At 37.9% G+C, this 26,862-nt stretch overlaps 1 protein-coding gene across 1 annotated transcript in view; it reads right to left on the reverse strand.

The window, feature by feature from the left end:
* The window catches only part of LOC143879306 (methyl-CpG-binding domain-containing protein 9-like), a 29,644-nt gene that overhangs the window by 985 nt on the left and 1,797 nt on the right, over positions 1-26,862 (reverse strand). The window contains exons 2-9 of the mRNA XM_077381641.1: positions 24,532-25,222; positions 23,102-24,238; positions 22,299-22,991; positions 19,672-19,977; positions 17,352-17,687; positions 12,634-12,732; positions 4,881-5,315; positions 814-3,243 (exon numbers count right to left, since the gene is read on the reverse strand). Of these exons, the coding sequence (XP_077237756.1) occupies positions 814-3,243; positions 4,881-5,315; positions 12,634-12,732; positions 17,352-17,687; positions 19,672-19,977; positions 22,299-22,991; positions 23,102-24,238; positions 24,532-25,222 (6,127 nt within the window). The remainder of the gene's footprint in view (positions 1-813; positions 3,244-4,880; positions 5,316-12,633; positions 12,733-17,351; positions 17,688-19,671; positions 19,978-22,298; positions 22,992-23,101; positions 24,239-24,531; positions 25,223-26,862) is intronic.

A 26,862-nucleotide genomic window follows, 5' to 3' on the forward strand; every position in this document is an offset into this window, starting at 1 on the left:
AAATCATTATCCATTTGCAGCATTTAAGAAGAATTGAGACCTATTTATTGCCACCGCTTTCTGTTGAAACAAATGTGGATGATGAAATCGTACTAAAACATTATTGAACATGGATAATACTCGATGACAACCCATAAATTTATTGGCATAAACAGGTACATTAACCATAATCTCAGTTAAAGATTGTGATTGATATATTCTGTACTTCTTGGCTTTGTCTATTAAGAATAGTGGATGCATATTTTACTGAATCCCAGAATATACATACATACATATATACACACATACATACATAATGTATCTGTTTACTGAAATGACACTATGAGGAGCTTGACATGGGCCCGCATACATGATGTCAGAATGGTTGGGATTCCTCGTTGACGGGTCCGACTTTCGGATGACAGAGTGAAAACCTCTTTCTTCAAATGTCTTAAACCATTCAAATAGAACTTGTATTTGAATGTATCTTGACCATTGAAAGCTGTTGATCAGATAGTTTGGATCATTCGATAAATGAGATTTTCTGGTCATGACAGTTCCATGATAAGCCTATCCAATGAATGGTCAGAATCCGGCTAAAATCATCCAAAGAGGGCTTATATTGTACTTCTTATAGTATCATGCTATGTACGTATGTATGCATGTATTTGCGTATGTATGAATGCATAATGCATAATATTATTTCCAGCAAGCTGATGAAAATTGCAAATCATCTATGGTACTAAATGATGGAATGACAATCAAAGAGAACAATAAAAGAACAAACAGGATATAAATTGTAACCGAAAGAAGCAATGATGAGATCCAAGACACCTCAAAAATTGATTCTGCAGATTTAACAAATGCTCGCCAGGCACATCTTCTAGACAAATGAGCCCTTGATGGTTTTAGTGCTTCCTCAGGCAGGGCAGCATCCATATCCAGTAAATTGATCTTGAGCCGTCTAAGGATTTGAGAAACCTTCCCCACAAGGGGTCTCAATGATGACTCCGGAACTGTACAGCTTTGACCAAGTTCCAATGCTGGAATTCTACTATCTGATAAACCCACTACCTCTCTGTCAGTCATAGAATCTAATGTGCATCCCTCGGTCATATTTACGTCCTCATTTATAACATTTGCCAAACATTCTTGAGGTGTATTGACTGCAGGTCCTGTGCCTTGGGATGTGGATAATAGCTGTGGTTCTTCAAAAGCAGCGGACCCAAGAGTCGGATCAACGTTATTTTTGTTAGCACAGATCAACATTACCGTCTCATCAAGGAAATATGGAGTAGAAGGGATCAAAGATGGAATTCCCTTTGTACCAATAAGTCCTATTTCTTGCACCAACTCCCTATTAGAATTTTTTGTAATGAACTTACTGCTAATGTCCTCCAGGTCAAAAGGGCAGGCTAGTTCCTTCTTTTGAAACTTAATCACCCTTGCACTGAAGTCAAACTTTCCACTCTTTGATGCGTTGATGGCATCCACTTCACCGGCATGCTCTTTTTCTCGTATACTTTCAGGCCTCGTCCCCTTTCCTTCTCGGGAGCTTTCATTTTCCTTACTTTCATCAGGAACAAGAAGGTTTGAATTGCATTTTCCCTCGTTATGCCCCTCAAATTCTATGCTAGTGCAAAACGTCTGGTGACATGAGAGACAGTGGCATCTAGAAGGCCATACAGGTTCTAAGCACTCGCATCTGTACATTCGCTCATCATAACTCGCTTTTGCCTTCTTACCACGCTTTTTCGGAATGTCAATGGTTTCCACCTCCAGACAAGGGCCATACCTTTTCTCTAGTATGATAGCAGCTTTAGTAATCAGACTTTGAGGCGCTACAGATTTTTCATCATTAGAAGATTTTGGTGCAGTCACAAGTGGATTATCATGAACTTGGTTTTCAGTTTGTTGGGACCTTAGTCTTTGACACTGAAGAATGCACTCCTTCAATTCTCTCTCTCTTGAATCACTAGCCGTCAACCGGCCAATGAGTTCTTGAATTTCCGTATCAGAGTCATATGAAACCCATGTAGAAGAACACAAAATACTATCACCCGACTCATTATCAGATGGACTAGAAGCATTGGATGCCCCTGGATAAATCTCTCCGACTGGCAGAGTAGAGTGCCTAGAAGCTAAACCACCAGAACTCTTTGCGTAGAGGTCTCCACCCTCATTCACTCTCCTTTTCTTCTGTTGGACTGGTGTACTTGCATCAACAACCAGCCAAGGACGTTTACTGGACTTACCTAAAACCCAGTATAAACGACCAGCAGAATCCGTACCCAAAAAGTCCCTTCGCAGTGACACTTTCAGAAGCTGTGACTCTACATTGGCAATGGAGTCTTGCAGAAGTGAAATCTCATTCCTTACAGAGTTCAACTCAAGATTGCTGGCATGCTGTGACTCGGCTGCCTCAGGATGAACATTGTAGTGATGACCCAGCAAAAGATTGTCGGCATTAAGAGACATCGTGGAGCCCATAGGCATTGAAGGACCATGCTCTGCCAGATGAGTTCTTGCAATATCTGATGAGAGAGATGAAATATTCCTCTCTACATTTGAATCACAAGTTCCGTTCAAATCCCTCTGACTGCTGTTTTCAACACCCGAAACCCTGGTCGGTACATCACCATGTTGCGCACTGAAGGCTAATTTTTCTTTGCCTAACTCACCACTTTCTTGTTGGTGAACAATTGACATAGACAGGGGATTTTGCCTTTTAGAAACTTCTAGGTTAGAGATCATGCAGGAAAGCAGATTTTCAAGTACTGGAGCCTTGCCCATAACTGGACCACCTCTCCTTAGAGTTTCAGTTTCTGCAATCATCATATTTGATGGTCCATAATGGTCGAATGTTCTATTGTTACTACTATTAAGAAGTTTCTCTGCAATACTATTCAGGTAGAACGGATCCGGATATTTATTGACATCATTTGATCCATTCTCCTCAGGGCCACCATTCAATCTGTTGCTCAAAGCTGGTGGCTGTCCCACCCATCTACCATGGTTTTCAAACACGGTAGTCATCCCTTCTCTAACGGTATTGCCAATTCCATTGAAAATGCCCGTAACTCCTCCCTTCGCAGTCCTAGCTGTCAATATTTCTTCTTTAAATTTTAGATTTCTCCATTCTATAGAAAAAGAGCGCAATTTCTGCTGCAGATCAGCTGACATGTCAGCACACTGGTCAATGTGCTCACGGATAACTGCTGAGTTCAGAACTTCATCGCATAGAAATTTTAGCAAGATAATCCTCTGTATTGAACACACAAGTTAGCAAGAATCAGCCAGGATATAGCCACAAGAGCCTGCAATGCTTTTCTTATACTAATCATCAAACGGGATTTCTATGTAACACACAAGATAAAAGGATATTTGACAGCATAAAGAAAAAAAAATAGTTGAAATTCAAGGGAACTCAAAAAAAAAAGTGGAAATCCAAAAGAAGGGTCCTATTGACCTCACCAATGAAAGATTGGTGTGTTTCACGTTTCTGCAATATTATCAGATGAAAGATTCTACCAGGTAATAGACATTAAATAGCGCACACATCTGGGAAGGCAGCAGTTCTACTAATCACATCTCGCCAGGACTGGGGTCAACATGCCCAAAAAAAGCACATTTGTGAAAAGAATAAACTAGAAAAGATGTAGAAACAAAACAAGCTAATGAGAAAATAATAGTAACCACAAGTTAAATTTTCCTGAGAGAAATGTGAGGAGGTTTATAGCAACAAGTTAATGTAATAGATCAGTTGTTTTAGTGTTTGTTGAAGGAACTGAACATGAAACCAAGGATGTCAGAATCATATGTGCTGTTAATTAAGAGGTTCGACGACGGAGAGCTTGACATTTAAGTTTTTTTTTTTTTTTTTTTGAATGGCAAGCTTGACATTAAGTTAAACACCAATGCATTGTGTTCCCTGCTCATTTCTCATTTTAAATGAAGCAAATGAAGCGTTTGGAAATACAATGTACATGCATTATTTATAGTTTCTGAGGACAACTTATTCATTCTATCGTTGTCTATCATCTCAAATGAACTTTTGTCTGTGGCCTTTGTGCATGTGCATCAGTGAAAGATTTAATTCAGTTAATTTGGAATGGTACCACAGAAGAACTTGAGTTCAACTAATAGTGACCCTGAAGATTGATAACTGCTGAAGAATTGAAAATTCTTCCCAGTTTAAATTTGCAGATCCACTTCGAGGCCCAAGGTAGAAAAGACTAGCCCTAATTGAATTAAAAAACTGAAAATTCGTAATATACGTGTACCCCACACCTATGTGTTATGCTTTTTATTCTTCTTTCCGTTGTAGGTTCAGATCTCCCTACGGTTTTAAGATATGTCTTACCAAGTTATTTGGGTTTCAATATGAAAATCCTAACAGTAGCACAAAGAGGATAGGAAAAATTTGAGGGCATCATATGCTACCATGAGAAGGCTTGGAACCCTCTCTTCTTTTTATGAAAATTTATTATTCATTAGTATAAATGAACATACGCAAAAGTTACAAATGTATAATTGAGTACAAATAATAAATAGTATGAAATCAATAACTACAGAGAAACAAATCCAAGAAAAAAGACAAAGAAGACAGATATATACCATATCGGGTAATGGTATTGGTACTAATAATGTTAGTATCATAGGAAAATGTAGGTTGTGATCTTTTGGCAAATGATTTAGTTCACAATTGCACAAATCTATAACCTTGCAACCTATCCACTATGTCAAATCATGAATATCTTTAACCAAGATACCCAGAGACCAACTAAACAATCCATAAATTTAAAACTTGTCCAAAGCAAAAGAACCATTAAAAATCTGTAAAGAATCAGTTTAATAGTCAATCAAGCAAAATAAGCCACGAAGAAATGCCATAAACAAACCTCTTCTATGCTGAACTCCCAATACTCTTTTTCTTCCATCGTGGCTGCCAACTTATTTAGTGCCTCAGAAAGAATAAAAGTGCCCTCTCCCTGATATCTCCTTCGTAGATGTCGATTAATAACCTGAGTGGGTAGTGATGCATCTTGACCTCTAGATTGACCAGCAACACAAGAGGGGCAATACCAATTTCCCTCAGGAATCCGTGCAAGTGGTGGATTCAAGCAATAAGTATGATACTCAGAATCACAAGAATCACAGAGCAAGACAGAGTCATCATCCTTGTCAATGCCACACACTTTGCAGACTCCTTCTTCCCAAGGAGCTTTAGGAATTTCACTTGCACATGCAAGAGCATCGTCCAATTCTTTCTGTGCTTCTGCATTTAAACATACAGGATCACCATGCTCTGCAAATTTCTGAACAAGGCTGAGCACCTGCATTGGACAATGTGCAAAACTAACTTTCATGCTAAGTACAGAAATAAAAAAATGACAGAAAAATGGAATTGGTAAGAAAAAACTGAAGGATGAAGATAAACATAGGATACCATAGATATATCGCAACTCAGTAATATCTTTTGTAAAATATCAAAACATGATGCTGACAATTCCTTTGGGCTAACCCAGAGCAAATATTCCGATTTATCAATTATCTATGGTCAAATGTCCATAGAAAATGGCATTCCTTTACTAAAATGGGATAAAGTATGCACACCAATTAAGGCGGGTGGACTTGGAATTCGAAGAATAAGAGAAACTAATCAAGCTTTGTTAGGAAAGTGGTTATGGAGGTTTGGGGAGGAAAGTGGTAATTGATAGCAAGTATGGTGCCAGGTTAGGTGAATGGGAATCAGGGGACAAATTCAGGAAGAAGGGATCCACTATGTGGCGGGAAGTGATGAAACTAAAACCTAAATTCGAAAAAGGAATAAGATTCGGGGTGTACACAGGGAATCGCATTAGATGTGGGATGCTTGGTGCAAAGCTAAACCTTTACGAGACATGTTTCATGATTTATTTGTTGTGGCAATAGACAAAGATGTTCTCGTCGAGGATTGCTTTGTTCGAAAGGACAGTAAAGTGATCTGGGCACCTGCTTTTAGAAGAGACTTCTTTGGCAGGGAGCTTGATTCCGTCGACACGTTGCTTGCCATGTTGGAGAAAATTTACATCAAACGCTCTGGTAGAGACAAAAGAATATGGATCTGGAATTCGGGAGGGGTTTTCTCAGTTAAATCTTTTTATCATCATTTGTTGCCATGTGCTGCACCCTCTAAGGTAGCTAAGGTTTGGAGCATCCAGGCTCCTCTGAGGGTTCTAGCATTCGCATGGGCGGCTATTCTTCGAAGAATTCAGACTTTTGATTTCTTAAGGAAGAGAAACATGTTGATTATCGATCATTGTCCTTTGTGCATCGAGGAGGGGGAAGCGGTTGATCATTTGTTATTGCAATGCAGGGTTGCTAGAGAGGTATGGAATAGATTATTATCCAGGTTTGGTGTTGCTTGGGTTCTCCCAGCCAAACTAGAAGATTTGTTTGATCATTGGGATTTGGTTCCATGGAGTGGAAAAGGGAAATTTTTTTGGAAGGTTTCCTTTCTTGCTACAATATGGGTACTTTGGAAAGAAAGAAATAGAAGGGTATTCAAAGGATTTTCTAGGAGACCTGCCTTTCTCTTTAATAAGGTTATTGCTCTTATTGTTTCTTGGGTGAGGATCATTCCCAGTTTTGCATTCATGTCGGCATATGATCTTTGTTATGGGTGAAGACTGTGATTTGCAATGGGGCTAGGGAAGCCTCATCGGTGGACCAGGTTTGGGAACCTCCAATGAAAGGATTTTTGAAATTGAACTTTGATGGTTCAAGTTTGGAAAATACGGGTCCGTCCGATATCGGAGGCGTGCTTAGAGATGATCTTGGAAAAGTCATATGGGCTTATTCGGGCCCTACTGGGATTTCAGATGCAAATGGCTGAGGTACAAGCCATTCATGATGGTATAAAACTATTATCAAATGATGACCTTACTAAAGTTGAAATCGAGGGTGACTCGAAGAATTTGATTAGATGGATTAGTGGATCTCACTCAATCCCATGGAGATTTTCTGCATGGTTTGATGAAATTCAAGACATCATCAGTGACTCTCATATACAAGCTTATCATGTGAGAAGATCCGCAAATGGTATCGCCGACAAATTGGCCAAGGATGGGGTATCTATGGATAGCATCGAGAAATTTGATTTCCTCCCTCCTTGATTTTTTGTTTTTTTTTTAATTTTTGAGTTGTAATTCCCTATTGTACATTTTCTTGGGCCCCTGGCCCCTTTTATATATACTATACTTGCCTTTCAAAAAAAAAATTGAAACATGATGCTGTCTCATAAAAACAACACTATTTTTTAAATTCTCGGGATTCTTTCGGGATTTTGTTGTTTTATCAAAATGTTGAGATAAAATTGCTATATTTTGAAAATATCAGAGATATTTGTAACATAGGTCAGAACACCATTCGCAGCGTTAAGCGGAAACACAAAAATTTCAGCATCAACAACAGTTAGGCTTATGGTCTTTACAAGGCTACCTGATGTATTTACAGTATCTGAAACACCAGATCACATGTCTCGCCTCTACAAATTTATGTTGGCCTTCAAGATCAAAGGTGTTGAACAATTGTGTACCAATTCCATGAACCTACATTTGCATGTTGACGAAATTTTCGAAATAACAACGTAACAAGCATCAATAACAGAGACTCTTGGTTCCAGAGAGTGGGGGCAGGATTAGCAAAACTTATGCATGACAACTAGAGAAGGCCTTAGGTTTCATCAACTAGAACTTTAGATACTTCTAAGGCAAGGATGGGAATGGCTTGTAACAGGGACAAGGGCTAATTCATGTTGGCATGATCCTCCACTCATAAATGTGTCCTAAAAAATTCATTTACAGCTTTAGTGGATTTCGCATCACCATTTCCAGATGATAACCTTCTGCTTTGCGAAAAGGGCTGTGCTAAGATCCATAACTTGAATTTGGTTATTGATGTTATGAAGTGTTGGTGGGGGTAACATGTCAACTTTGCAACACCTCCAATGTAGGCACGTAAGTGAAAGAAGACAATGATCTACCCGTTGACCATGTCGGCTAATTTGGCTAGGAGCAAGGCCCGTTACCTACTTCACACTTGGGTTTGTTGTCATGCATTGGCAAGCCCAAAAAGTGATTTGGGATTTGGTACCAGAAATAAGTACATTGGCATCCTGGAAGAATCAGAGCGGCATTTTCCACTATGTCAGCTTATCTCGTGTCCCTATCTACTGTCTAGGGTTTGAGCAGGGTTTAAATGATACATTATGGAAGTTTAAAGCAGCTACTTTCCAGGATGCCTGTTTACTTCATGTCCTATGTCCACAGTGGAGGACCATTTGGAAAAGCTTCAAGAGTTCTTACTTAAGGGAAGTGAGGACTACAATAAATTTCCTCATGTTGAACAGAAAAAATTGTGTACAACAAGGAATATAGGCATATTTTAAAGGTGATAATCTCACAACACTGGGATATCTAGTTTTGCCATCTCCTCCATTAGGCCCTTTCCTTTCCAGGTCCTTCAACTTAGATATAGGATCATACATCATTATCAGTAACCAATATTATAAAAATCTGTGCAAGAGCTTCATAGCTCAACTGATCCCGACCCCAAAAAAAAAGGGAAAAGAAAAAAGATTTGACGCCAGAGTTGTGCCTAGATTGCCAAAATGCCTTCATAAGAACAATAAGATTGTCATTATTTAGCATGCTTGAACATCCTACAGAGAACTACCAATATATTAAAAAGCACCAGAAGCTACAAAAACCTCATGAACGGGTGGTCACAAGCAAGAAAAAGAAAAAAAGGAAGTAAATCGAAGATCAGACTACAAATCAATCATTAAAAGGACAGAAGTCTACCATGGCTAAGGATGTTCTAGAAAACCCAACAAGAGCAAACACAGAAGTATCAAAGTTGGCCGACCGACAATTATGTAGAAAGGAGATCCGATGACCCATTATGCAACCCATCACATCTTCCATAGTGATGTAGGCCTAGAGAAGAAAAAAGGAAGAAAGAGAGAGGAGGAAGAAGAAGAAGAAGAAAGAAAGCACAAGAAGAAGAAGAGGAGGTTGAGAGAGAGAGTATTCTTGGGTTTTTTTGCCATTTTTTTCTTTTTTCTTGTAGGTCATCAAGTAAGGAACACAAGTGAATATATGCCTTACCTTCTGTTACTTGTGACAGTAGGTCATTGGTAAGAAAAGTAAGTTGCTATTTCCAGAGAACTTTCAAGAAAGGAAACTCACGGTTGAATCTCCTTCCTCACGAAGAGAACTTGTCAGAGGAGAAGCGGCCGGAAAAAAATGGCAGTCGACCTGCTTTGAGCTGCTTCTGCCGGCGGTACGTGCGGTGAAGTGGTAGTGTGTCGTCTGGAGGGGAAGCTACGACTGGAAGGTGATGAGGGTAAAAGGGTGATGAGGCTTGGCTGAATGGGGGGTAAAAGGGTGGTGCCAATCGGTTATAGTGTTAAGGGTTAGAATCAGTTGAGGCTTTGGGGGCGTTGCTATTATAAGTTAGGTAGTGCTTGTGGGGGTCCTGAATATGAAGGTAGGGAAAAGGGTTCAATCAACCGTAGAGGGGGCTGTTGTGGCTGAACAAGGTAAGCCAAGAGGTCTCGGGTGTGGTTTGGGCAAGGGTTGAAGGTGGGCTTTGGTTTGGGGATAAAAAAGGGGCTGAGGTCTGAGATTAATGGGACTGTTTGCGTTAAAAGTAAGGTGGAAGGTTAGATTTTAGGAAACATAAGAATACGTTCTAGAGATTGTTTCTCACGTGAAGTTGATTGTGAAAAGGGTGTTGGTCTGTGGCATTTTCTTAATTTGATCGACTGAATGGGCACCTTCTCTGTTGAGAACCAACTCTGGGTAGTCTCAGATGATCTGTTCGGGGGTTGAAATCAATGAGATGGCGTCTTGATGGAGGCTATGATAAGGTGACTTGGATCCTTTGCTCGGATACCACTTTGATGCATGCATGGAGAAGAGAAAAGGAAGATAGAGAGGATGAAGAGAAGAAGAGAAGGGAAGAATAAGAAGAAAGCATAGGAAGAAGAAGAAGAAGAGAGAGAAAGAGGGAAGACAGAGTGAGACGAGAGACAGAAAGTGAGGATACTGAGAGTATTCTCGGTAGAAGAAAGCACAAGGGGTTGCTTTTCTATTCTTCTTCCCTTCTTTAGCTTCCTTCCATCACCGCTAACTCTACATTTAAGTCATTCAAGGAATGACCTGGGTGCCCACTTGGAAAGCCACATCTAGTGAGCGTGTGGTCCGGATCTGTCTAGAATCCATGTCGGGACTACTTAAGCCGCTCGATCCAATTGCCACTACTTCATAGACAAACATAAAGAAGGTAAGAAGAATAGAACAGCATACCCCTATTTTCTGACTTTGTTTATTCGTCTTCTTTTTCCCAACTCGACCTTGCAAGGTGCATCCAATAAAGAGAAGCCCGTCAAGTGGAAATGATGGCACCATGATCAGGATTTCAAAGTGCCAAGCAGAACTGATGCAAGACAATACCTAGAATAGGGAAGATCCTACACTCCTAATGGGATAAAGGTTTAGGAAATATTTAGGGCGAACACGGAATACTAGAAAACACTTGAAAGACTAACCTAGGGCTGAATTAACACGTGATTATTTTACGGGTAGCAGCAAAACGGGGTCAAATTAGCTCAATTTAGGCCAAAAGGGCGTTTTGGTAATTTCTGCAAATCTGGAAATTGGTTTAATACTGCTGTCCAAATCTTAGGTTAGGGTTTAGAAGGTAAAAGAAAGGTTAATCTAGGGTTTAGGCTCTGATTTGGTGGGAGGTTTAGGCTACGGGTCTTTTAAAAGGGTTTTCAGGCTTGAAAGGGTGAAAATTGCAATAAGGCTCAAAAGGAGTTTAAAGCTAGGGTTCTTGGGTGTTTAGGCTAAGGTTTAATCATAAAAACAATCCCTCAAAATCTCAAAACAAGATCTTGAAGAACGACGGAGATCTATGGATTTTGGGTTTTTGTAGTTTAAGGTTCAAGAACAAAGAAAAAAAGAAAGTTTGATTTACTAACACCTTCTTTGTGCTGATTTGATTGAAGAAATAGAAAAGAGTAGATTAGAAGAGATGAGAGAAGATGGTTCCAAACCACCAAGAGGAGAAGAGAAGAAGAAATCCAAGCCACAATAGCTCTCACAAAAGAAAATTTCAATTTTATTCAATATTCAAAAGTCACTTTGCATTGCTTTGATAAGATATATTTATAAGAAAAGAAACCATAAAAACTAACTTAATACCAAAGCAACTAATCATAGCCTTCCATCTAAAATAACATAAATAAAACCTTGACTAAAACTTACCTAAAATAGTAAATCCCGTAATAGACACTTACCATTTTCTAAAACTGCCTATAACTTAGCCAAATCAAGTCCAAATCGCGTAAACTTGGGCTCTTTAGGTAGGTAATCGAAAAACCTTTCTAAAAATACCAAAATCAGCCCAAAAGAACAAGATTTGATGCCCTAAAAAAATACTGCAAATAAAATGACGAAAATAGTAGTTAAAATATAAAAACTTAATCATCGCCAACATCTTTATGATTTTCATCCGCATCAAGAACTTTTGCAATTTTTTTACCTCTCGTATTGGCCACCTATCTCTTTCTCTCGCTGACTCTTCTTCGACATACTCTACCAACTCTTTAATAACTATATTAGTTATTGGATCATATCAACATTTTAATTTTACTCTATTTAGAAACTTTTAGTTGTAATTAATAATATCTGCTTCTTTCCATCTCTCTTTCATATGCCCTCACACATATCTCTTCACTTCAGAAATTATCTGAGTAGAATTTTGAAATATCTGCAATTTCTCTTATGCATAGTCATTGCTTCTTAAGGCCAAACCAACTAATTCATGAATTGAATCGAGACATGCAGATGGAAAGATAAGACACTCCCACCTATGTCTAAAGCATTCCGACCTTGTACCTTGAGACTTGATCTAACAAGAGGGCCCTTTCCAAAGTTGACCATGATGAAATCTGTTTTTTAAATTAGTATCAAGGTCTTGACGACCCAACCCTCGAAAAAAAACTAAAGAACATTACAACCCCACTAATGACCCAGGTGATCGTAAAAGGAAGCGTCAATGACAAACCAACATTGATTGATATTCATTAGTGTATTTCGAGTCATCTAATATGTTTTCATATAATATACTTGCACACAAATATTTATATTCTACTATTTATTTAAATATAATTATAGAATAATAAAAATTCATGTTTAGCTTTTATAGTCTTGGTCTTAACATAATGGCGTTTTGTCTAACCAAGAGTAGGCGTTCATATCTAATTATATGCCACAACCCTTATGCTCGTGCCCATGAATAACTTCTTTAAAAAAATATGGATGTGTTCACATTGTTGTATCTAACATATTGACATGTATGGCATTGCCAAGCAAGTAAATCTTCAAGAATATGAGAAGCCTCTTCCTATAATTTTGGACATACACACCATTCAAAAAAAAAAAAAATTGGGTATACCCATTACGTGAACACATATTTATTAGAAGGTATGTCCATGTGCAAGTAATTGATGTCTCAATAACATGAACAACATGACCTGGCTATTAACAAGGAGGCATATTCCATAGCCAGCTCTAAAAGAAAAAGAGACAAAAAACAAACCTCATTTTTGTATAATGACTCAAAAGTTTGGGATAAAGTTTCAGCTAGTTGCATAAGATCAGATCGATCCCCATAAGCGGTGCATATATTATGCCAAACCTGCCAACAGAAATAACAGCAAGTGGTATTGATATGGGTTTCAAATATTAAACTGCATACAAGGCTAACACGAGTTGTCCACAAACTAAAACATCAATTTTATGAAGCAAAACTACATCTATTGAAAAGTCAATGCATCTAGACCATAGAAAATGAACCACATAAATAGTCAAGATGCATAACATCATAGTAAAAAATTATCCACCCCTATCTTTTCAACAATGAAACTTACTATTAAGGACAAAAAATTACACTGTGCAGCAAATATTAGATTAAACAACCGTATTACATTAAGGTGAAACTGAGAATAAGAAAGCACTGAGAGCCTCAAAACCTACTCCTTAGCCAAGTGTTCACTCCAAGTTACCATAACGATACACATGACGAAAGGAGTCAAATTACATTTTATCACATCACAAATGCCCATATATTTCCCAATGGTATCAGCTAGCCTCCATGCAAATTTCTCACCTCTACTAACCCTCTGAATAGCATTTAGAGAATCACCGTCAAAGTTTGAGCCTTTGAGGAATTTGAAGGGTAAAAGCACTACCACCTAGTAAGAGATCTAGAGCTGGCTTTATTCTTCAACCCAGAGGTTGGAGGTTCAATCCCCGCTTACCTACCAGAAAAAGATCTAGAGCTTTAGAATTTAATGTCGCGATAATGTAAAAACCCCAGCCTAACCCTTCCATCATGATCCCTAAAGATTTCATGTGTACTCATTGGGAAAAGACTGCCCATGGAGCACCCATGATTCGCTTTAAGATGAACAATCAGCATACACTTCCATCTTTAACATTTCCTGAGTTGCCATCCTATTGTCAATTTTTTCCAACTTTTTTTCCTTGGAGGATATGAAGTTAATTAAAAACAAACGTAGCAGTAAACATCAAGTATGATATGCATGAAGGAAAACTAAGATTTATAACATATGCCACCATAGACCAATTATAATGAATAGCAACCCTCATCTCCATAAGAAATTGTTGAAGAGAGAGGATAAAAGTAAGGATTTTTCCCTCCCCCACCCTAAAAAAAAACCATGGGATAAACCATTGCTTTTCTCAGGGAAGTATAATAATTAACTTATCATGGCAGAGTTTGCTGGTTTTGTAATGCTTTTTTTTTAAAACTTTTGTTAACAAACTAGAAAGGATGTTTGATGTCCTCTTGATATCCATAATTAACCCCAATCCACATATTCAAGCCAATTGGACAAAACAAACCAATGCCCCTTTTTTGAACAAGTGAGATTTTCTTAACATCGAAAATAAAATATAAAATACAAGGTAAAAGGAAATTAAAAGGCGGCAGCTTCAATATAGACCCTAAAAGATTTTAAAAAAATTGGCACGTGAACAGTAGTAAATTACTTCGCTAGGGCTCTTTCAAATACCTCAATTAGCTTGAATCAAAACTATACCCCCAAGTCTATTATAAATTCTGAAAAATACTATGAATCTTTCCCTTCCAAATTAACCAACATGCAGATAGGAATTGGAATATTCAAAGGCTGTTCTTTTTCGCAGTACCCATTGGCCCGACAGCATCACTTCCAAAATGCATCAGTAGATTGCACACTCTATGTCTTGAATTCCCATCGACATCCTACCCATTGAATGGTATGATTATTTATTTTTCTCCCACCCTATAATCTCAACATCTTGCTCCTAATGAAGCGCAGAAATAGACTAAAGAGCGCCACCAAAACATAATCTCCATAATAAGCACAATCTGACCATGCCACTAAAAGAAGTCTCCAAGAAAATAAAGGAGAAGCCAAATTAACCAGGCCAAGCAAAAAATACCAGCAAATGTGCTCTAGATATTTGTTGAAAGAAAATCAATGGATGAATAATTGAAGAAATGACCCCTGAGGAACCAAAAACAAGATGCAAGTAATAGGGTAACCTCGATGACCCTTTAACAACCATACACATGATGAGAATAATAGGTTAACCGTTAACCTCTTTAGTGGAGATTACCTAATGTCAAGATCTTGTTGACAACAAGAGTCCAACAAAATATTACACTCGAAGGACCTGGAAGGCTGGAACCAACTGTACAGTGTCAACTACTACACAAAAGTACACGTACCACCACCACAGCCTCAGAACAAGAACTTATAAAAGGGCATCATAGTGAACCTCTCTCTCTCTCTCTCTCTCTCTCACACACACACACACACACACACGATTCCACCACAGACCTGCTATCTATATTGATGCAAATAGTAGGCCAATAAGTGGCATATTTGCCAATTAGGATTTATTTCCATGTTATGTAGTTTCTAGGATTCTTTTTTTTTTTTTGAATGGTACCTTTCTAGGATTCTTATTTACGTGTTATTTAGTTTCTAAGATTTTATTTTCCATGCTATTTAAATTTAGGGCTTTTATTTACTTTCCATGAAATTTTATTTCAGTTGCCTATGAATAGGCCTCATGTATTCGAGATTTTAACTTTGGATGAATAAAGATAGATTGGCTTCTTCCCTCTACAGGTTTCTTCTCCTCTACTCTTCCTCTTTCTCCTCGATTCTTCCTCTTCTACTTCTACCGTATCTCTTCTCTTCTACTTCTACTTCTTCACTTCTTCTCCTATTCTTCTTCTTGTCTTATTCTATTCTTCCCTCTCTTCTCTCTTCGTATTCTCCTTTTCTCCCCTTTCTTCTATTTCTCTTCCTAGTCCTACATAAATTGATTTTATTTTCCATGTTATTTAGATTTAGGGCTTTTATTTACTTTCTATGGAATTTTATTTCAGATGATATAAATAGGCCTCATGTATTAGAGATTTTAACTTTGGATGAATAAAGATCGATTGGTTTCTCCCCTCTACAGGTTTCTTCTCCTTCCTCTCTTCCTCATTATCCTCTATTCGTCCTCTTCTACTTCTCCCCTATCTCTTCTCTTCTACTTCTTCTCCTATTCTTCTTCTTCTTCTATTCTTCCTTCACTTCTCTTTGGCTTCTCCTTTTCTCCCGTTTCTTCTATTTCTCTTCCTAGTCCCACATCATATATCCCCAACCATGAATATACACCGCTTTCTAGCCTACCCAAAACTTCCATTATAACATCTATTTCTATTTTCTCCATCCTTCAAGTTCTCATAAATGTAGGGTTCCAAACTTTTTAACACCCAACTTATCGAAATGATCAACCACTTGCACTTTCCTGGATTGAACTAACATATGGTACCTCACAAAGTTGGACAAGCAAAATATCCCATCCACCACAAATTCATCCCAAAATAAAACCCAATAATCCATGCCAACTGTACAACATGCATCCCCTTTCTTGACAGATGCTAGTTTGGTAGTTAAGTCCTTTATATCTCTTAATACGTGTTGTTGTTTCTTCTCTAGTGATTTAGCAGATACATTGTTTTCTTATTGTTAGCAATGACATTTCTATGGTTTGAAATCTTAGCAAATGATAAAAAATAAAAAACAAATAAAATCAAGTCCTATTGATTGGGAGAATATGAAAAATTTATTGAGATTTTGATTCCATTCCGACATTGGTTTGAATGGGTAACAAATGCTAGAATCGGAATCATGACTGATTCTCTTGATGAATTCCAGAGATTACCCAAACAATATAATCAGAATCGTCATTCAGTTTATAGGGAGTATTGGAATAGGAATAGAGTGTGGTGCTGATTCTGATTCCTAATTCCGGACGCACCCTAGAGGGAAATAATTCCCAAAATTCAATGAATAGTGATCAACGCCTTCTTTACCCAATGCATCTGCTACATCGAGCACGCTTCTAGGAATACATTTGATGGATTTAACTCTGTTGAGGTCTGAAATTTTATTGATGATTGTGGCTAATTTCCACGGATGCAGAGATGACCTCTTTGCCCAAGCAATTTCTTACAACGAATCTCATTCCACCAACAAGTTCACCGTTAAGCTTTCCTTAAAATATGAAGGCCAATATGTAGAGCTCTACTTTCTACTTCACTCAAGTCCTTAATTCCAATCAAGCAAGAAAACAGCTTTAAAATCTCATCCTGGTGAATTCTAAATAACACCCCCTTCCCCCCACCCAATCCACATGCCATCCTAACCCAGATTACCTTTTGAACTTTCATCAAATTTAAGGTTAACTGTGGGGGTTTCCATCTTGCTACATTTTTTTCCATATCTATTATTACAAGCAATCAACCTCGAATTGCATGAAAACATCAACATACAGAACCCTAAATTCAACCCCGACTATCGCCCAATTAACTATGGATATTTAACGCCCAAAATTTTTATTGAGGATGTTGGCAAAACAAAAAATATAAATGGCAAGAAACAGTTATCTGGTATTGTTATAAAGTTCCTAAAGATTTCTGCAAGAAGACAGTAGGAATTAAATGAGAAATCAAGCATAAACAAGAAACATTAATTGGCAGATTGGGCTAAACAGATATCATTACAATATTTAATGGAAAACTAGTCAACATGCACAATACACCAGCTATCAAGCATATAAGGAACACTTACGTTCCAACTAACAAATAAATGTAGCCTCACAGAAACCTTGCATTAAATGTGAGTTCAATGAGCACAAGTAAAGTTTGCCGGTGAGCCAAATACAAACACATAATAGAAAACAGACCTCTCGAACATCCTCAAGGAAAACTTCGTGAGATCCGTCATAGGCCCCAACAGCCAATCTTAAATCAATGGTCCGAAAATCCAGAGGTCGAGATACCATAGCAGGTGATCCAAGAATACCCTCATCCTCATTATCATTAGGGTTTACCAGAGTTGTTCCCAACAAATTACAGAAAATTTTTGCTTCATCTGCGGCAGCAGCACGGCGTAGTATGCTCCGACATTGTTTCATGATCATATTTGATGCAGAATTAACACTTTGCTCTTTTCTTACTTTATCGGGTTTCTGTGGCACGCTTTCACCACATACCTCTGCCAACACAGCAAGAACAGCTTTCTGTACCCAACCAACAGGGAAGGGTCTTTGAATCAGTATAGGACTCGCTATAAAGAAAATCATTGCAGGCAGAATAACAAACTTAAAGATTTAGTTAAAAAAAATTCTCGATCACAAAATCACATACACTGATAGGAAATAGAAATTCCTTCATGAGAAGGGAAGAGTGTAATGCTTAGTAGATGTGGAACAAGCATTGAAAAAGAGGGCCCAACCATGGTTTTAAATTTCAGCCAAATACCGAAATTTCGGTGACCAACACCAAAATTTCCACCGAAATTTCAGTTTCGGTTGGGGCCGAAACCGACATTTAAACCCTTGGGCAGAACCATCAACATCAAAAGCATATTAAAACTGAAAAGAAAAACATGGTTGTACACAGATCTAATAAGAAGACGCAAATACTAATACAACAATAATTGCTGTCACGTGTTCTGCTATTCCCACTCTGGACCTTTGGTATTGTTGCACAGATAATAAAACTAAAAGCACTAGGTAGGATGAAGTATTTAGACTGGCCGTATTAGAATTTAGACAAATAACTTTCATTAATTGTGGACCCATATCGACACAAAAAAATCAAGAGCTAGAAAAAAAAAAAAAAACAATAACTTCACAAAATGAAAATAACACATACTTACAGTTGAATAATGGTGCTCATAAAAGGTCACACATACATTATCATGTCACCACTTTCAAAAGTTAAAGGATATTAAAACTAGAAGGATTTGTGATTATCCTTCCAAGGCAAGAAAAAGTTGTCTTCCACTACCACCTTCTCCATCAATTACTAGAGACAGAAGCAGCTATCCCTAAAAATTATAAAAATGAAACCAATGAACGAGTTACCTCTCATGCTGGGGACCCAAAAGCTGAGTAAAAAAGCATGAACCAGGCAATTCTCAACAAAATATCAATTGTCAAAGTATGAGCTATGTGAAAAATCACTAAATGTCACACTGCCCTGAACTAAATACAAGGTTCTAATAAATTTACAAACTGTGTACCAACAAATTCCATAATATTCGTCTGCACTTTTGGATTAAAATACCCTCTACTCTCCACTCAAAATTTTCATAATACATGCGTGGGGGCCTATAGAGGGCGAGCCTTGGCACAACGGCAAGGTTGCTCTATTGTGACCTGGTGATCACAGGTTCGAGTTACAGAAACAGACTCTCTGCAAAGAAAGGGTAATGCTGCGTACATCTAGCCCTCCCCAGACCCCGCAATGGCGGGAGCCTCGTGCACTGGGCCGCCTTTTTTATGTGCGGAGGCCTATTTTAAAACACTCATAACTCGTAGAACTAAAGTGATTTAGATGGGAAAAAACTCTAATACCTCCTATGATTTAAAAGACTTAACCATTCAAAAAATTAGACTTAATTTTTTTTTAAATCGTAATCCTTAGGATTTCTCATCATCGAAAAAGGACTTAAAGTTTTTTAGAAAAAAAAAAAACTCTTTTGACATCAACAATGGGCCCCATCTTCTCTATATATAAAAGTAATAACAACAGATGAACAAGGTACCTCTAATGCTAGGGACCCAAAAGCTGAGTACCAAAGCATGAACCAGGTAATTCTCAGCAAAATATAAACCGCCAAAGTATGAGCTATGTGAAAAAACACTAAATGTCAAACTGCTCGGAACTAATTAAAAGGGTCGAATAAATTTACAAACGGCGTGCCAAAAAATTCCATAATATTCATCTGCACGACCATATTATTAATGCGAATTAAGTGGATAAATTAGAACATGATAACTTATACATTAAATCATTCAGCAACAAGATACTCAAGGATAGAATACAAGAACCATCAAAATCCAAGGCGTGGCGTAAGAAATTACATCAAGAACTCATGTGACACATGCACCCCTATAGCAGAAAATAATGGTCCTTATCAAAGCATGCTATCTACATATTTATTAATCTCATAAGCAGGTTTGAAACACAACAAATTTAGAATAGAAAAGTTATTACCTTGGTAGGGCCCGATGCATTGCCCTTATAAACTTCCTTACTGATTGAGTGCTCCAAAATTTTTCTCGCCCAGTCAGGTGGACCTCTATCCAAAGCATCATAAACACATTTTCTGATCCTGGTTCCAACATTTGTGGGTAGTTTCCTGACAGGTTCCAGCACTTTTGCCCACTCAGGAAGACTACTAGCACTAGCTATAATAGTGTCATAAGCACCGTTTGCTTCAGAGTCTTTGTAGACTACAGGACAAACTTCATTTTCTCCCTTAAAACAATCAGAAATTTGCTTTTCAGCCTCTGCAAGCAGCTGAGAAGCACATAAATTAGTGCACCTTCATCCGATAAAAATTTTGCCAGGATTTTCAGAGTTCTTACATTTTCAAAACTGTTAATAGTCATGAATAAGCACCGCAGAGTATATTTTTACTAGTGTGGAAGCATTTGACATGCTACACATAGAACAGAGTTCCAACATATTCAACATCGCAAAGTATTTGCAATAATGAAAAACGTATTCAATGGATGGTGAACAAAAATGTAAATTGGGGCTTCTGTAATGATGTACTAAGAGAATTCATCATTTCAAGGTCCATATGAAGATGATGATAGATATGAGAAAAAAAAAAAAAAGGAGCGCAAGATGATAAAGTAAAAGGACATGATCACATTTCTCATTCATCTATTCTTGATAATCATCATATTTTAGTGCTCTAACAAAATTAGATGGCTACAATATTACAACAAGACATCTTATTTCATTTCCGTGAGCGACAAAGTAATCCATCCATTTTTCTAATGTTTCTAAATTTTATTAAATTTTCAAAGCCCGGTATATTATTGAATTTTGTTCATCTCGTCACATTCCATTTGTTTTATTGTAAACAATTGAGAATTAATTAGGACCATTTACAAAGAATAAGATCATAAAATTTCTATTTACTAACTAACAAATAACAAATCCTCAAGAAGTCCTCTTTTTATCTATTAATATGCAGAATTAATTTATGTGGTCATGAAAAAGATGGGATTGTGATGGAATTCATACATCTGAGAAATAGACTACAATGGGTTGAGTGCCAAGCATCCTAGAAGAATTGATAATCACAAAGTACCATAAGTGTTGTGCTTTAATTTTGAAATCAAACGAGTCATACAGCTCAAGACATACCTTAACACAAGGCCCGAGGCAGCAAGCATGGTTCTAAAGTCATTTTCATCTCTAAGAAGGCCACCCACGCCAATTGGGCCCAGATTTCCCAAGAAGGATCCATCAAAGCTCAGTTTAACCAGCCCAGTAGAGTAGCGGGAGAAGACCAATGCAGGTCAGGAGGACTAGAAGCCTCCTTGCTAATGCAGATCTCGTTCCATCAGCATCTCAAAGTAGATTCAGAAATTCCCCTAAATCAAGGGTGAACTCCTGTCCCGCCTAATGAACCATCATCCATAGAGACTGGTCATATATATACTAGGTACCTTTAGATTTTCCTTTGAAGATACGTTTATTTCTTTCTTTCCAGATTGCCAAAATGATGGCTAGCAGGGCCAAGCTTTATAAAGTCCTTCCCTTTAGAGGCCATGGGGTATAGCTCCAGATGAAAGGAGGTTGATGGAAGGAAAACTGGGCTGTGAAAGAGATAGTCAGAGACGGGTTTTGGTGAAAAGGGGTTTTCGTGAGAGATTTTCGCACGTATAAAGAGAGGGAGAGTTTTTTTTTTTTGTGTGTGGGAGGGAGAGAGAGGGGGGGGGGGGATAATGAATACCACCTCTGGGGCTTCGATTTCCACCAAAAAATTTGTTTGGTCTTCCCATTCCATGCATTTGTGACACCCAAATGCTGGAATTGGTGGCAATTTGAATCGGATGCCGATTCTAATTCCCTATTCCGACGAGCCAAATGCACCCTAAAGGTGACTTCAAGATCTGCTTGCCCAAATGCAACCATCAATCTCCACTTGTGAAATGAAGAAATCTTCCAACATAGACAAAAGATCTATCACAGAAACAAACTCCTCATCTTCGAGGTTTCTCACATACCCACCCTCGTACCATTCTTTCATATCTCACAAAATCAATATCTTCACCCTTCTGTCCATAACAACCGTATATAGAATTGCCAACCAAATATCCTCTTGAAAATATATAACTCTCTTCCCCAATTTTACACTACAAAACTAGATGGTGGCCATCTTGAGTTAATCCGTATATAGAATTAATCTAAACATTTGTTTCTCTAGTTAACTTCAGCTAAGTCCATCTTGAGTGATTAATATTAGTATTCACACTTATACTACTCACATAAGAGAGCTTTGCTATGAATTTGCAGTTTTATTTGAATCTTTGATTATTTAGTATATTTTTAGTGTAATTACAAGTTCCCCAAAAGGCAATACCAAATGATTTGTTACTTGTAAGAAACTGACCACGAGCTTCACAGATCTGACTTATTCAAATGTATATAATTTTGAGCAATAAGAATGGCAGGAGATTGAGAAAATGCAAATTACAAACATGCTTAATCGCTCTTGCACCATCTAATTCGTATGAAGTTACTAATCTTTTGAAAACTGAACAACAAATGAGTAAAATGAAATTATAAAGATGTTTTAATAAACTGTTTTTCCATCTTACCACTGCATCGGCTTCCATGCCGGCCACGCCAGCAAGTGAGCCACAAAGCACCCCTCCATCACCTTGTAAGCAGCGAAATACTTTCCCACCCTCGCGACTGGCTATCTCTGCACAATCAAAGGTTCCATCCATAGCCGAGACAGCTAAGATGTATCTCCGAGCTAATTCTGGCCACGTCAGTTCATTAATAGGGAGCATATCAATCTTTGATTTTTTCATAGAAATTGAGTTGTCCACATCTTTCTTTCTTCCTCGCCTAGATTTGGATTCTCCAGCATCAAAATTAGGATCCACAAATGCAGCAACCTTTGATAGCAGTTCACCTACCAGCACTTTCAGAAGTGAGACATGAGCCTTTGTTAAAGCTGCACCAGTGCATCTTCCATAAGTACGTGACGCTACTCTAGCTTGAGCAGCTTCCTTCATAGACGCTGTTTCCATTTGAATGAAGGTGTAAGGGTTATCCGTAGGCATTGTTGACTCACAATCTCTGGCAGGGGATAAGCTACGACCACTCGTACTCTCAGTTCTTACCAAAGTAATGTCCCTACCTTCTTGAATTTCCTTCTCCAATTTCTCAAGAAAATTTGAGCCTTCAAACCATGGATCTATAAGTTCCTTTTCAAGTTCCTCAAATGACAAAGGTTCTTTTAGACCCAAAATCTCATGGAAACGTGACAGTAACTCCCATACCTAAACAGACATAAAAAAAAAAAGAGGGGGACCCAACACATACAGGTTTATATCAAAATGTGAAGATTTAATAGTGCCTTGAAACAGAAGGATAATGAAGTGTGACATACCTGAACAACATCGCCAACCAACTCAGCAGGAAGCCTGGTGCTCAAAGGTCGGCCAGGAGGAAAATGGTGATCCAATTCAGAGCCTTCCACCAAACCCTGTTTCCTGGCGTTTCTACATCTTATAAACAAACCATCAGTGGCATCCTTCCCCTCCCTTTTCCGTTTAGCCAAAAGCAGCCCACTTCCAACTGTTCGAGATGTTGAGTAGCAGCTTCTATTGCTCAAAAATTCATATTGAGAACAGGCATGAACTCCAGGAAGTTGTTCTATGATTTCCTGCACAAATTCCATATTCAATCCATATCTATCCTGGTCTAACCATTTTTCCAAAGCCACACATGACATTTCAAGCTCATCGTCGTTGCGAATTACACGTGGAGTGCCAATAGGACCAAAAGAACCGCAAAATTTAGCTAATTGGCTAAGACTATCTGCAGTTTTGGCAATTGTGTCATCCAAGTATCTTCCACCTATATTGTGCTTGCAGAAAAATTGAACACTACCCGACTGCTTGTAGACTTTACGGCAAGCACTGACCAGAGTCTCAGATACCATCCTCCATACCGAAAAAGATGATCTTCCTTCAACCAAAAATTCCCCAATTTCATCCTTCAAACTTAAATTCTTTTTTAAAATTTCACCAGATTGCTCCGGAAGACAATTAAATTGGGGTTGCAAATTATCCCCCGTCTGTGTAGCACAAACTTGCAAAGGGGATCCAAAGCAAGCATCAGCTAAATTATTTCCAAAACATAATAAAATATCTTGATCTGAGGGACTAGGATCGGAGAGCATCATTTGAATTTGATTATCCTCATCATCTTCCACATCAATAGCAACGCTATGGCTTTCTACTTTCTCTGTATCTTCCACTTTGTTGAGGTTCGGATGCGAGAGAACAGTTGACCCAGCCGGGAGACAGAGTCCCAAGCATGGACATCTTCTGACCTTGAAAACAGGCCCACAATCACCACCATCTGATACCTCGCAAGTAAAAAGTGACCCCGTAATCTTATCATGCCAGCAGGATCTATAACCTACAGGCCATATTTGGCTAGTGTCATGATATGCTGGTCGCAAATCAACATCCCCCACGCAGAGAACAAAGAAATCCTCATACTGAACTGGAAGGTCAATCTGGATAGAGCATGCAGATCAATAAGGCATGGACAGCATACAAAAACATCATTTAAACACGTTATCATAACTAAAATATCACAAAAACAGAATAAAATTAAACCACCTAAAACATTGATTTAGGGCCTATTCGGTTGAGATTGTGACAACTGATTGTAAGCCCCAAACAGATTATTGGACCCAAAATTACATTTAAGTTTGAGTCCCATAATAGGTTTGGGGCTCAGAATCAGTTGGCACAATCAGAAACAAACAGGGCCTTAATAATGAATATGAACGCACATAAAACTTACATTGAGGTGGTGGGCATCACAACTTCCGTTTTCCAATAGACCACCTTCTGTAACTTTTCCATCACTCTTGACATGGCAGGACTGTAATTCCATGATCTCAGAATCACAGTCTTGATTTTGGGTGAAGCTATTGGTTTTTGAAAGTCTAGCTAAGTCCTTTCTTCTTCGACGCAGAGGCAACCCTTTCTGTACAAAAGCAACTCTATCGCTTCTATCTTCAATGTCTATTGAAGAACCGTTTGATACTATCCCAAGATAACGAGCGACATCGGACATCGACTCAAACCTCTTCCCATCTGGAGCACAATAAACTGTAGAAGTACCACATCTATCTGTACTCTGTTTGAATTGTACATGCCAACCTTCTCCTAATACACCTCGTCTTTCCAAAATAAACCCTCTCAACGCCTGAAGAAATATTTCTTCCTGCATTGGATTTGATATGCTTACAGCTGTATTATTAATGTTAGGCCTCCACCTGGGAGGGGTACTCAAAGTTGCGTCAGCAAAACTTCTATTTGTAGGTAGTCCGTGGGGTCGTATTTCCCATGACCCTGATTTTAATGCGGGATTCACCAAAACAGATCCCTTTCCTGTATCAAATCCATTCCCAGTATAACCCAATTTCGAATTCGACATTTGCAAACCGAATGAAATTCCAATAAAAGGGTCTTCAGCCGGAGTGTGCATTCTACATGTGATTACAAATTTAATCAGAACTATTTGTGGCAATGTGCATTTCAGACCTTTCCATTACCACTGAACAACGATATACACTATAACAAGTGCCACTGCAACGGAACCATAGATACACTATGTGATGAATGAGCATACATGCTCGTATTCATCATCCCACCCTTGATATTTGATCCGACAGAGCACAGTTTTTAAGATGCTGCTGTTAGATCAAATATTGAGGGTTGGATAATGAATACAAGCATGTCCGCTTGTTCATCATATAAAATCTCCGGAACCATATTAGCAGTGGCATAGTCCATGCAGTAACAATGTTTTATCGTACATGATGCTTCTACCGACTTAGGGCAAAATTGGTCCTTATTTGCAAGTAAAATTATTTTTAAGTTAATCTTATTTGCTATGATTTGTGGACACGGACACGGAGTGTCAGACATGGCAAACCCCAAAAATTTAGAAACGGGGACACAGCTAAAATAGAAAGTATACATGATGCAACAACAAATATTAGTTAAGGAAGAGCTAAAAAAGAGTTTATAATAAAAGAAGAGTTATTAATAAAAGAGGTAAACACAAAATACAATAATAAAACATAATATCACACTTGACATGGCACAAAAATGTGTCCACACACAAAAAAATACAATAATAAAACATAATATCACACTTGACATGGCACAAAAATGTGTCAACACACATTTTTGTGTGTGGACAAAGGTGGACACGCGTGTCGTGTCAGACACGGCAGGACAAGTGTGTCAGCAATAAATTCAAAGTGTCGGCTAAATCATAGCTTATTTGCAACTGGGACATCAATATTCAATACCATTTTGGAATCCATTAACTAAGGTAAATATAAAATTATTATAACCATAACTTGCATAAAGGAATATACGAATAATGTTTTAGGTGTTATGGATTGAGTACATTTAAACAAACAATCCATAGCATGTATCCGCCATAATTATACAGAAAAGGAACAACAACGATAGAAAATTAATTTGGAGTTCGGGGGAGTGGTGTAGTCTATGATTCTAGTAGGGAGATAAAATAGTTATCCGGCAGGCAGGTAGTGCTTGGACGGGGGAAAGTCATTGAAGTGGATGAATTAGTAGATTTTCTTCGTTGCTTTTATCTGGTCTAGGAGTATGCTCCTGGCCATCCTTAATTGATCCTATGTATTGTTGGGACCTCTGGTCCCCAATGTATTTTCCATAGTTTCAATAAAATTTGTCATATTTAAAAAAAAACAATAGAAAATTAATTTAGTGAAAACAACAACAATAGAAACTACATTTTCAGCACTTAATCAAAAAATCTATAGCAAGTATCCGCCATTACTATATAGAAAAGGAACAACAACAATGGAGTTAACTTAATGAAAACAGCTAATGGCAGCAAAACATACAAAAGAGTAATATATGACTATTATAGAACGGGAAAAAAGGAAGGAAAAGAAAGAAAAGTTAAAGTAATTGCTATTCAATAGTTCATGCAGTGACAATGTTTTGTCATTTATGTCATTTCTATCGACTTAGGGCAAGATTGGTCCTTATTTGCAAGTAAAAAAATTATTTTAAAGTTAATCTTATTTGCAAATGGGGCATCAATATTTAATACCACTTTGGAATCCAT

Source organism: Tasmannia lanceolata, unplaced genomic scaffold, assembly GCF_043159265.1.
Source record: "Tasmannia lanceolata isolate RefF3 unplaced genomic scaffold, GAP_Taslan_0.1 ptg000006l, whole genome shotgun sequence".
In the NCBI taxonomy this organism is placed as follows: domain Eukaryota; kingdom Viridiplantae; phylum Streptophyta; class Magnoliopsida; order Canellales; family Winteraceae; genus Tasmannia; species Tasmannia lanceolata.